Source organism: Acyrthosiphon pisum, chromosome A1 (genome assembly GCF_005508785.2).
Source record: "Acyrthosiphon pisum isolate AL4f chromosome A1, pea_aphid_22Mar2018_4r6ur, whole genome shotgun sequence".
In the NCBI taxonomy this organism is placed as follows: Eukaryota; Metazoa; Arthropoda; class Insecta; order Hemiptera; family Aphididae; genus Acyrthosiphon; species Acyrthosiphon pisum.
Genome location: NC_042494.1, coordinates 160,250,997 through 160,263,932, shown reverse-complemented (window position 1 = coordinate 160,263,932; position 12,936 = coordinate 160,250,997). Strand labels below are relative to the sequence as shown.

At 31.6% G+C, this 12,936-nt stretch overlaps 2 protein-coding genes across 2 annotated transcripts in view; one reads left to right on the top strand and one right to left on the bottom strand.

The window, feature by feature from the left end:
- Nucleotides 1-1,746: 1,746 nt before the first annotated feature.
- On the top strand, nucleotides 1,747-9,753 carry LOC100160634 (UDP-glucuronosyltransferase 2C1). The gene is made up of 4 exons (XM_001951070.5): nucleotides 1,747-2,897; nucleotides 5,609-5,828; nucleotides 8,057-8,276; nucleotides 8,492-9,753. Exons 1-4 carry the CDS (start codon nucleotides 2,028-2,030, stop codon nucleotides 8,775-8,777), a joined length of 1,596 nt encoding a protein of 531 aa, XP_001951105.2. The 5' UTR covers nucleotides 1,747-2,027; the 3' UTR covers nucleotides 8,778-9,753.
- An 853-nt stretch (nucleotides 9,754-10,606) lies between these two features.
- Nucleotides 10,607-12,936, bottom strand: part of LOC100169539 (ribosome biogenesis protein BMS1 homolog) — an 8,529-nt gene continuing 6,199 nt past the window's right edge. Inside the window, exons 10-15 of the mRNA XM_001951093.5 lie at nucleotides 12,094-12,603; nucleotides 11,898-12,028; nucleotides 11,709-11,817; nucleotides 11,372-11,642; nucleotides 11,123-11,298; nucleotides 10,607-11,043 (exon numbers count right to left, since the gene is read on the bottom strand). Coding sequence (XP_001951128.1) covers nucleotides 10,693-11,043; nucleotides 11,123-11,298; nucleotides 11,372-11,642; nucleotides 11,709-11,817; nucleotides 11,898-12,028; nucleotides 12,094-12,603 — 1,548 coding nt within the window. The 3' untranslated portion in view covers nucleotides 10,607-10,692. The remainder of the gene's footprint in view (nucleotides 11,044-11,122; nucleotides 11,299-11,371; nucleotides 11,643-11,708; nucleotides 11,818-11,897; nucleotides 12,029-12,093; nucleotides 12,604-12,936) is intronic.

Genomic DNA, 12,936 nt, shown 5'->3' with positions numbered 1-12,936 from the left:
TTTGTAATTGAATTAGTCTTTAAAGTTACTTTTTTTGAAGTAAAACTTATTTCTTGAGCCTTGAGGTGTGGGTGGAAAAAAAATCGTAACGAAAAATGAAATGACAGGAAAAATGAAACTACACGTTTGTTTATTTATTTATTTTGCAATTTTATTTCTGTGGTATGATGGCAAAAACTAATATGTACATTTTCTGAATTTAGTTTTGCTGCTTCATATATTTTCAAATAATGACATATCATGACTGCAGTTTTGGTCTATGCACATAAATGAAGCCATACACATAATAGTGGCATATCATATTTTGCCACCACTTAAAGTGTACGATTTCTAAACTATTTAAATTATATTTCAAAAATTAACAAAACGTACATATCATTCCACAGATTTGGTCTAGTTACATTACTTTTGTGTATAAAAATTAAAAAGTAACTTCATAAAAATTAAAATTACCAACTTAATTTAAATCCCTTACAATAAAATGTCATTAAATTACTATCAAATGACTATCAAATGACTTAAAAAGTGATTTCATTATAGTAACACAGCGGTGTATTTAGGAATTGCTAAAGGGAGGGGACGAGGCACTGAATGACATATGTAATAATGAGGTGCTTGGCCCCTCACACCCCCCTTTGAGGTTTTCTATACTTACTCACTACGTACTGTACAGTTTGAACAACATTTAATACCAATTATTAGTCATTCATTTTAGTGAACAACAATAACATATTGATTATTTTTCATTAGATTTGGAATACATTTTAATTTTTAATTTACACTCAAAAAATATTCTTAGAGAACAAACTCTTTAATAATTATTAATTACCATCCTACTATCACCACCTATGTCCAATAACACAATAATAAATTTAGTACAACAATAATAGTGTCATAAATATTTATTTTTACTATAATAATAATAATTACATGCTCGTACTTTCATTACTTTATACTTATAATACAAAATCAAGTTTTTTTTGTTTTATTGCCAGTTCATCAATTACTTCATTGATACTTATGTCTACTGTACGTTTTTCCATACAAATAAGATAAGAATGCCGATTTCCGATACTTAATAGACTGCTGACTGATTAGTGATTACGTGTAATATACTATTATAAGACAATACCATAATTTAATATATTGATTTTGGTATTTTAGTCTTAATATAATATCTTGTTTTTATTTTACAAATTTACAACTGTACAGTACTACAGCCGTGTCTAGATGGTACGTCAAGTGCAACCCGCATATTATACAGAAAATGCGCCATTTAGGACATTGCGGAGTTTCAGTGGCGTAATAATAACAGTCTATTAATTAACCTTATAATTGATTTTTTCTTATTGTATTTACAAAAATGAAAAATACATAATAAATACTAAAACGATTGACGATTCAGTGTATTGAATCCTTTAATAATAGTAAAAAAAAATGCCAAGGGGGGATTGAACCCCCAAATCCTCGTCCGTAAATACGCCGCTGTAGTAACAAGTGACTTGTTAAGTTGTAACTCCCTTAACACTGCTGCCTAGTGCCCAGTGGCGGACTGATCTTCAATTTTATATGACGCATTTTCATAATTAAGTACCCACCACCATCCTATTTTTACTTATAACAAAATTATGATGTAAATAAAATGTGATCAAAACAGCCGAGAGGTCAGGCTTTAGCATGTAATTCTGCGCCACAGTCAAAATTGAGCGCTTCAGCTCGCCACTGCTAGTGCCTATATCCTAAAGGTATAGTTAAAATCTTATAGGTAGGCACGACAATTGTCACGATAAAACGAGAAAAGTTTCGTTATTCTAATAATATTTTACCGATTTCGTCATCTCAGCGATATTATCGAGTGGTCGACGAGCGGCAACGATTCCGTCTACCACTGTATCCCGGAGCCGACCGCGTCATAACTGCGATTCTCGTACGCCGCAGATTACGGAGCGATTAGTCTCGAGGCACTTGCTCCAATTATTGCCGTATATAAATCGCTCCCACGGCGTGCGCCAGATCCAATCGCCGTCATGTCGCCGACCCGTCATCATCGTGTCATCGTCATCCTAGTTATCGCACTCTGCGTCACGACGGCGCTGACCGCGGGCAACGCGACACCATTGCCGCCGACTCGCTTTCGCGCGGCCAACATATTGGCCGTAGGAACTGTGCCGGGCCAAAGCCACTGGAACTTTATGAGCGCCGTTCTGCGGGCGCTGACTGACCGCGGCCACTCGGTGGTCGCGTTCACGTCGTACCCGGCGCAGCGGCCGTCGTCCACGCATGGCAATTACACGGAAGTGGACACGTCCGCCGTGCTGCTCCGGCACGCCGGTGAACTGGCATCCCGCGTGCTGTCTGACTACAGCCGACTGTCGTACATTGTGCCGTCAGTGGTCCGATGGAGCAGACAGTTCTGCGACGCGGTGTACGACATGGAACAGATCCGGGCGCTCATGGTCAACGGCACCGACACGGCAGCCAGGTTCGACCTACTGGTCACCGAGCCGCTGGGCTCCGAGTGTGTGGCACACCTGGCCGCCGCTATTGGGCTGCCCATGGTGTACGTGGTACCGACGCCCATGATCACGTACATGCAACCGTCCATCGTCGGCCACTCAGCCAACCCGGCGTACGTACCGCACCTCCTCTACGGCTCGGCGGTCCGGGCGTTTCGGCACAGGTTGGTCAACACGGCCATGTACGCCTATGGACGGCTGGTCCGGTGGTATGCCGAGCGCACGGCTCTCCGGCGGCCGTACGATTTCGGCGAGCCAGCCAAACCCTCAGTCGTGTTCGTCAACAGCCACCACGTCACAGAACCCACTATGTTACTGCCCACAAACGTCATACACGTTGGTGGAATACACTTGGACCGAGACGGTGGAGCACTACCGACAGTGAGTATACACGACCTATGTATAAAGATTTGATAGGGTGACTTGCAATTCACAATATTGGGGAGGTTACTCTTTTTGCGTATAAATTATTCTTAAGTTACTTTTTTTTTATTTGGTCAAGTTACATTACTTTTGGGTTGAAAAAGTAACTTTATTACAATTAAAGTTAATTTTATATTTATTTTAAAAATGTATGTTGCAACTTATTCACATGTAAATACAAATAGCTATGTAATAACAATATGCAATTATTAACAGACACTAATTGTTCAATCAATAATTTATATTGGAAACTCAATATTTATTCTTTCAGAAAATCGTACATATAGTTAGATTATAATATATTTACATATTATAAATTGATTCTTAAAACGTATTTAAAAAAGAGTAACGATTCATTTAATAATTTCACTAGGTACCTACAAAAAAATAACTGAAATTACATATAGATTACTTTCAATAAAATGTAATTAAATAACCATCAATTATCAAATTGTTTATAGAAGTAATTTCATTACAGTATTTTGTTGCTCTCCAACACTGCAAATTTATAAATGCGCGTTGCGCAACTATATAGGGTTCAAGGGTTGCAATTATCTGGGGGAACTACAGTCCTTTCCAAAACTGTCGGCTTAACCCTGTGACTGACACACACACCTCTCCAGCTTTGCGAAGTAAAAAATTTAAGTAGATTGTGGTTTTACAACTAGCTATGTTTTTTTTTTATGTAGGTACATACGTGACACTGCGAATAGCTACTAGTTAGTGGAAATAGAAACGCTCCAAAAACTATTACATTTTCGAATTTATTGTACTTGTGTTTTTAACAGATAATTATCGAATATAATTCATAGAACTTATGTATATTAATATTGATTTTAGTTAGAATATGCTAGTCGGTCGAATTGTAAATTATACATCTTAAAATACTCATAACTCGTTTTAAAATTAAAATATAATAAAGAGCCCACGAGGTTGCTTAGATAATAATCTACCTTGAAATTTAAAAAGATGTCAATTCCCCCTAATTTTTAAATTAACGGAGCTACACGTGTTCTGTCGAGTGTTAAATTTGCTATGTTGAGCATTTGTAAGACGGAGACAACACATGCGGATTGCGGGTGTCACGTCCTCTCTAAAGGTAGGTTATTACACGCATTACAACATAAATAACATAATATTTATATTTGTAGAGCACTTGAATACTATTACATTTTCTAAAATTAAAATCTTGACGTGCCTTTCTAAAGCATATTATAACAATAACGTGTTTAATTATAAAATAATAATAATAATCTGAAGTTTCAACGTTCAAGTAGGTATTTACCTAATTGCTATTGTTTTAAACTAGAATATAAAGCCACTTTGAAGACAACATTTCCACAATACGACAATCATTATAATATATTTATATATTCTAATATAAATCATTATATCGGCTTGATTACTGTAATATTTCCAATAAAACACAATATGTTTGAAAGTTTGTTTCTGAACGCTCCGATTGTACCTAATTCAAAAATATTATTATACTATTATAATAATTATATATTAATAATATAATAAATTCAATATTTCTGCAAAAATTAATTAAACCTACCTTATTACTAATATTAAAAAAAAAATACTTAGGCAATATATATATATATATAATAAGTAGGGCCACTAGTGCTCAAATACCCTTAAGATTTTCGAAAAATGTTCATTCAAAAAATACATTTATGATCTTAAAATTAAAAATAGGTATGTCCTAAATTCCCTGGAATTGATCCTGGCTTTCTTTGTTCGGGAATCCTCCAAACACAAAATGCAATGACAAGTAAAATCTGAATAGAAATAGCCAGCAACACTTGGTGGTGCCAACACTTAAGATTTTTTTGTCCACGTCTAAATTACCACTGGAAATCACTCGGAAATTCTTCCATCGTGAAATTAAAAACACATAAAATATGTATGAAAATGGCCAGTAACACGTGTCACCAGCAACTAAGTTCAAAAAAAATTAACATTTTTAGAATTTTTTTTCAATATATTGTATAGATAGCTATTTTTACACGAACAATCAAGCTCCATTTGAAAGTTTGTAATATTATGCTAAATCTCCTTTAAAATCTATGTAACACAAACGGCGCTTGAAACACGATATTCCATCCATTCCCTATTCAAAACTAACATTTAAACATTTTTTTTTGCAAAAATGTTACATACCGGTGCCGTAAACTTTCCTTCCCGAAATTAAAAAACATGCAAATTATGAGTGGAAATGGCCAGCTGAAGGTGTCGCCATCAGCTACGTTCTATGAAACATCATGTACCTAGTTATTAATGTATGAACATTGAACATGTTGGTATTGACATTGTAATAAGTACTTTATATTAGCCGGCAGAGTTTTATACAGTTGTATATGTAATTATATGTATTTAAAAGTTCAAAATAATTGTAAAGTAACTGAAATTTGCTATTAAAAATTTGGCAACGTCGTTTCTAATTTCACGCACAGAAGAGTCAAAATCATGTTGTTTGTTATTACGGCACTGCCCGCAATCGTATACCTAAAAATAAGGTAAAACGCACGCAATTGTACTCCACCGGTCAGGCTAATGGCAAGTCCCAAAAAACCAGGCCACCCTGTGCACTCGTAGGCACTTTTAGATCTCAGTTTTGATTTTTACTAGACTAAAAAAATTATAATGATTTTTTAACTTTTCAGAATATATTAGAATTTATTGAGAATTCCCCACATGGTGTTATTTATTTCACGTTCGGATCAGTCATAGCCATGTCAAGTTTACCAGACCACATTCAAGATACATTTAAAAACGTATTTCGACAAATTCCTCAAAGAGTTTTGTGGAAATATGAAGGTGAAATGGCAGATAAACCGGACAACGTGATGATAGGCAACTGGTTTCCTCAACGTGACGTTCTCTGTGAGTATATATTTTCATTATTATTAATCATTATTGTTATTAATTTTTCAATTGTGTAGCAAAGTTGTTTTATCATAATCAAACTCAACGCTAATAACAGTAATAACTAGTCGCACTAATAAATTTTTTTTTTATATTAACGTTTAAGTTCAAAATTACTTCAAATACTAAAAAATACAAATTAATCATAAATATATAAAGGCAAGTAGGTATGTGATTAGTATAATAGTATAGTTACTACTTATAATACTTATTTTACATTTAAGTATCCAATTTCATAAAAATTACAAGTCAAGGGCTTACAGCATATTTTTTTATTATTTTAACTGCTGCAATATAAATTTATGAGAAACTTTGCATTAAATATTCAACATTGTTGACTAAGAAACAAATTTCGAAAAAAATCGAAAAAAAAATGTTAAGTATTTTAGATGTCTATAGATAAAAAAATCTTTTCTAAAGATTTTGTAAGTGTATCCTAATATTATAAGTAAAATAATTGGCATTTTTTTTTGACACGTTGAGTGCTACGACAGTTCGGCACGTATTCGACAACTGTTACAGGGTCTCCAGGACTGCGGTCGACAATTTGTATAAGCATTTTTAACTAACTGAGTAGGTATATAACTCGAGACATTTTCAATTTTTAAAATTGTTTAGTTAATTTTTTCTATAAATGTCAATAAAATGTTATTTGTTTGGAAAATAGCGTGAAAATTTAATACAAGACTCCTAATATATTGTTACAATAGCAGTTGAAAAAAATTTAAAATAAAAAGGCACACATTTTTTTATAAGCATTTTTAGTTTGAATGTGTTGACAAAATGTATCATATTTAAAATGTATAATAATATGTTCAACTTTCATAACTAAGGATTGACAATTTAAAACAAGATTCGTTTTAAAACTAAATACTAAATTACTAAGTTATAGCAAAAGCCAAAAATGTGATCTTCATTAAGGAATTTGAAAATTAAATATATATATATTAAAATATATACATTATATAGGTATTAACTATGTAAGCTTCTTTCTATTTTTTATACTATATGATTTTTTGTGTAACTTTAATGTATTTTTTAATACAATTTTAACATATCTATACTTCTTATATTTTTTCATTCATTTTACTCTGGAATTTTTTTACCGAGACTTTTTTTTTCCGATTACCGGTTTAGGCATCTATAGTTTAGCTTATATTTTATGCGCCGACCAAGACTTATATCAAAATAATTCCTTATCGTCACTTGGTCTCAATAACTTTTCTATAAAGCTTAACGGTGTTGAAAAATTGTATGTTCATAAAAATATTTCAGCTTTCAGATCTGTGGTCTGAGAGATACAATCCTTCATTAACAACTGCATTCATTGTTGATGTGCGTGCGTCTATGAAACTAATAAGTGTAATATTGTTTTCATGTTGAAAATAAAATAAATTATACTTTACTAACGCAAATAAAATTAAGAAAATTAAAAAATAGGTATACAAGAAAACTTTTAGAAAATAAAAATCAGAACAGTAATCTCAAAAATATAAATATAACTAACGAAAGTAAAAACTGATGTATTATATTATGCAAATGTATTTTGAACAAAATTAAAACGATAATAACATTAATAAGAAAATTAATAACTAGACAGTATACTATTGAGCCAGCATATCTATTATTTATTATAATATTAAATATTAATAACTATAACTTGTTTGAGTACGTTTGTTTATATTATTATATTCTGTGGTGTTGTGTAAGTGGCCAACACACGATACCAAAAATTAATACCAAGTAGGTACCTATAGCTAAGACTGCCCTTATTTACGTCCATAGTACATGTAGTATTTAAAAAAAAAACCCAATTACTTAACAATAAATGAACGATCTAAGTATTCCTGTTTAAAGCTATTCAAATCAGTTAAAAAGTACCTACTCAACTGAATAAAAATACTTGTAAAGGCACTATCGATTAGGGTATACCTAATTGAGAGAGGAGAAGTGGACCACGTCGTCCAGAAGTCTGAACTAGCAGTAATTTAAATAAATAAAATTTACTGGCCAAAAATCATGTAGTAGTAAAATATAATATAATATAGTAAATAATAGTCAAAAATATGTAGTAGAATGAAATTTGAAGCATATTTTTTCTATTTGATAACTGATACTGAAAATGTATAAAAACAAACACTATAATACTAATCTATATTATGGTCATATTATATTTATATTATTAGTGCACCCAAACGTCAAATTGTTCATTAGTCATGGCGGGATATCTGGCGTGTACGAAGCAGTAGACGCGGGTGTTCCTGTTTTGGGCTTTCCACTTTACTACGATCAACCAAGAAACTTGCAAAGTCTAGTGGACGCGGGCATGGCAATCACAATGGAATTATTATCGATCACCGAACAACAATTTCTACACTCCATCAAGGAACTTTTACACAATACAAAGTATGACATACAAAGTCCAACGTTAAAATTTTAAAAGGTCAGGGACTCACGCATTTTACTCATATTTGGGCCTAACGTTCGAAAAAATAATAATAGGAAAATTGGTTTTAAAATGTTATATTATCTCAAAGCATTAACATATTAGTTTTTTATGGCGAAACAAAGTAGTGAATACTGCATATATTATTATTATTATTTCTATTTCTATTTTACAGTTACACAAAAAATGCTATAATCACCGCGGACCGTTTCAGAGACCGTCCTATGACTCCTCAAGAGTCAGTCGTCTATTGGACGGAGTACGTACTTCGTCACAAGGGTGCGCACCACTTGAAATCCGAAGCACTGAACCTCACGTGGTATCAATACATGTTACTGGATGTGATTTTCGTCGTTGTCGTGTCGTTCCTGATCGTAGTGTACATGGTTTATAAGACGTCTAGATTATTTTATTCACATGTCACGAATTATTTGATTAGAGCCAAAGTTAAGCAACAATAGGTAATATTATATAATTAATTAGATAAACTATTGTTCGGAAAATGTTAACACACCTGTTTATAACCGCCGTCTTAGATGGAAAAATCAATCATTGATCTCTGTCTCGCACACGCGCTTATATTTTATACACATTAAAATGTTAAGTAGGTATAGGTAAATACTTGGTTGACAATTGACATATTGTACACCGTTTAGTTCAACTGTTCTCCGTGGTTAATCGTCTGCCATCATTACTCTTAAGTCATAACTAAGAGTTATGAATTAAGATTATAAATTATAATAGTTACTAAATATGTCAACACGAAGAACATATTATAGTAAATACCCAAGTAGGTATAACGCGTATAACCACCAAAGTTTGTAATGAAAATATTATTGAAAACAATATAATCCATGCTCTATCAGAATCTTTAAAGCTGAATAGAAACGTATACTTACTTTTATATAGGTACTACTTGTATTTTAACTATCACTTAAATTGGACGAAATCGTTCAAAATATATTTTTTTACATTAGTTTTAAACATTTACTTAGTTGTTACAAGTAAAGTATATTATAGTATGATATGTATATGCCATACATAATACAGATTGCTGTTCTGTACTTGGGCAATTATCTAATTATGGTTTATAATTAATATACAAAGTTTAATTAGTCTAAGGTAGAAATAAATAATAATCAATATATTATCATAGTTATTAGCTTAACATCTGTATATTATAATGTATATAGTTTGTGTATTTATTATTGTTATAGTATCTAGCGTCCTAACTCCTAGCTGTATAAAAAATAAGTACCTAGGTATCTATTTAATCAATATATATTCATATTTTATTACCTATTTCTATTCTGTAATTGTGATAATTTGTAATGTGTCTAATGAAGATTTTACTATTACATCATACTACTTGGTATTTAATATTTTTGTACATTCTTGATAGTATAATAATTATAATAAAATTTATAAAATTAAACATTAACATTTTATTTATTCTAACACTTATACTTTTAAATTTAAATAGGTATTGAGTATTATAAATAATAATTATTAAACTCTATGTAAGTTTAACATGCTTCTAGACAATTGTATCATAAGCTGAAGTTAATATACTTAATTTTTTTTATTTTATTAACACGTTGACTGCGTACTGACGCCAATTGGCGTCATACGTATCATTCAGCAACGCGTTTGACGCCAATTGGCGTCTAATATAGATTTAAAATAAATGGTTTAAAATTCCCTACGCGTGGCTGAATATTATTTTATAATTATTTAGCGCGGATTAAACGCATGTTTATAAAGATGTATATATACGTCGTTATGAGCAGTTTCTTTATTTTTTTTTAAATTTATTTTGTTTTTAATTTTATCATACACACTGGGTGAAAACAGCAAAAAGACATACGCAGTCTAGCTGGTGTTAAATAAAATAAAAATATTCGATAAATTAATTTAAAAATACCCTGTTAATCGTAAATTACAAGAACCTACATGATCATAATCAATTGTGAAATTATCAGCATATAATTTATACGGCCATATAGGTATCTATTTATGTATTATGTAATACATATAATTAAAGATACCTAACTAATAATATAAGAGACAAGAGTAAAAGCACAAACTAGATATTACATATAAAAAAATTCAAAAGTTAATTTTTTTTCTATTCAGGGGGCCTGTGAAACTTGTTACTAGTCTTGTGGATAATAATTATGTAATTGAGATGTTTTTGATTTTTACGGTGGAAGATGCATGGGCCCACCCTACAGCAACTAGTACTAAATAATAACCCATGTTTATAAATGATTTAAAAAAAGTGTACAAATTGATTTAGTTTTTCATTTTATTTAAATTAAATTAAAAAATTTAAGATATTGATTTAAAAATTGTAAGCAATATTCATAACATAAATTATTTAGTAGATGACATTTTAGAACGTTTTCTCATAACAGCTTTTTTCTTTTGTTGATCTCTCTTATATTTGGCCCTTACTTCTGTTTGGATATCTTTCTTATGTTGCCTTACTCTCACTCTCATGTCTTTTCTATCTTTTCGTTTCTTCTCCTTATAAGTGGTGCGAATCATCTTCATTAAAGAAGCGACCTGTTCTTCGTGACCATCTCTAACCACAGCCACACGTTGTTTTTTCAAGTCTAATTTAGCAGTAGCCAACGTCTTGGGTTTGTCTACATATGGTAACTGAGCTTGCAAATTCTTAGACAATTTGAGAGGCTTGAAATGTTTCATACTTCTATGTATTGGCTATAAGATGAGTAAAAAATAGTTTTAAAATTAATCATAACAAAACTATTTGTATAAAGAAAATAAGAAAAATACTTACGGTATACATAGAATCATTTTGTGGGAGTCCTTTAATGCCTTGTTCTCTTTTTAATTGTCCTGTAGTCTTCATACCACGCCAAGAGTTTTTTTCGTTCAAAGGCAACAGTAATGATGTAACTGGGTTATAAAGTTTTGGAACTTCAACGTTATACCATGTACGGCAAAACACGATATCTGGGAATACAAAAAAAAAAGTGATAAGTATATAAAATTTAACAAAATATATTAAACACCAATCGATAAATACCACTAATTTTAATTTTGTCTTCAAAAGTTGCTCTGAATGAACCTTCTGGTTTTGGACAAGCTTTTTTAATCTGACCCCGAATACCAGAAACAGTCTTAATACGAGCTCCTTCAAATTTGGTAACCTCCAGAGTGGAATTAAACATGTCTTTAATAAATGCTGTTCGTTTGTAAATTTTTAAAGGAGAGCCAGTCAATTTCAACTTTTTAGTAACTTGTGTTGATTGGTCCGTATCAACAACTGTCCCGGTAGCTGTTATCCTGAAACCAGCCTTTAGACAGACAATAAAAAAATATAATAAAAAAAGTTAAACATCTTATTACATTTTTTTACAAACCTGTTGGGTTGAAAGATTTTGAACAGTTAAAAACCCTGTACCGGGTCTGGTCATTGGACCCCAAAAGTGGGCCATGCACATGACATGTTCAGGGGTGTACTTAAGCATCCTAAAATGTTTAAATAAATGATTTATAAATAAGAAAAAAATTATGGATAAAAATATGTAATAAGTTAACTCTTTAAGTACCTATGTCTCATGTTATCTTCTTGTTTGGAAAATATTGGTAAAGTCTGAAATCTTCTCCAACCCATTGATATGATAACAGGATCTCGGTTTTTGAGTATTTTATTATACCATCTATGTTTCTTAATTCGTACCTATTTATAAAACAATCTATTAATAAATAGCTGGAAAACATTGTTAAGTTTAATGTTATAATTACTTTCAAAAATCCAATATTTTCTTCCCCACTTTGTAATCCTCCCAAAATTAATGGATAAGATGGATCGAAATTGCTTACTAATTCACATGGCATTGCATCTAATTCAACACGAACATACATTCCAGCTCTATAACCTTCTAGTTGGACACGAATTTCATCATCCATTCCTTCAAACTGGCTCTTGTTAAGTTGTGCTTGTTTAGAAGCTTCTTCCTTTAACTCATCGTAATATGTACTTGGACCTCCTTCTTTATCGTCATAGTTTTCGTCAAACTGCTCTTTTAATTTTTTCTTTTTTTCAATCAATTCATCCTCAGTTAATGGCTTATTGGGTTTTTCAACAACACTATCGTTATCAGAATCAAAATCTTGACCCTCTACTTTCTCTCCAGTTTCTAAATCTTCAAAATCACCATAGAGTTCTTCATTATCATCCTCAAGGAGTGCTGTAGCATCTTCATCACGGCTCCACTTGCCAGTTACAAACATGTCTTTTATACTACCACAAACCTAACAAACGTAAAATAATTTCAATCAATCAATAAAAACTAAAACACCATTCATAAACAGTTATTTGGGGATTTATACTTTAAGGTATATCCAAACTATGTTTTCAAAATGATATGGCTGCTATGCCTGATTATGGGGGGGAGGACTCCATAAAAATCCAAAATTTTGATGAGGGAGAAATGTTTTTTACTTAATTTCTAAAAAATATATAAAAATTGTTTTAAATTATAATTTGTGTAAATATAATTTTGTGGAAGTAAAATTGGTGCTGCTATTGTAAGCGGACTATCGTCATGTACTGTTCTAGTACGCGATCTACAGTTAGTAGACTAC

Excerpts from the sequence above, each read along its gene's own strand:
- LOC100160634 (XM_001951070.5), top strand. The coding sequence starts at position 2,028 with ATGTCGCCGACCCGTCATCATCGTGTCATCGTCATCCTAGTTATCGCA. Across the intron at positions 2,898-5,608 it reads ACGGTGGAGCACTACCGACA|AATATATTAGAATTTATTGA; the intron begins GTGAGTATACAC and ends TTAACTTTTCAG. Across the intron at positions 8,277-8,491 it reads GAACTTTTACACAATACAAA|TTACACAAAAAATGCTATAA; the intron begins GTATGACATACA and ends TCTATTTTACAG.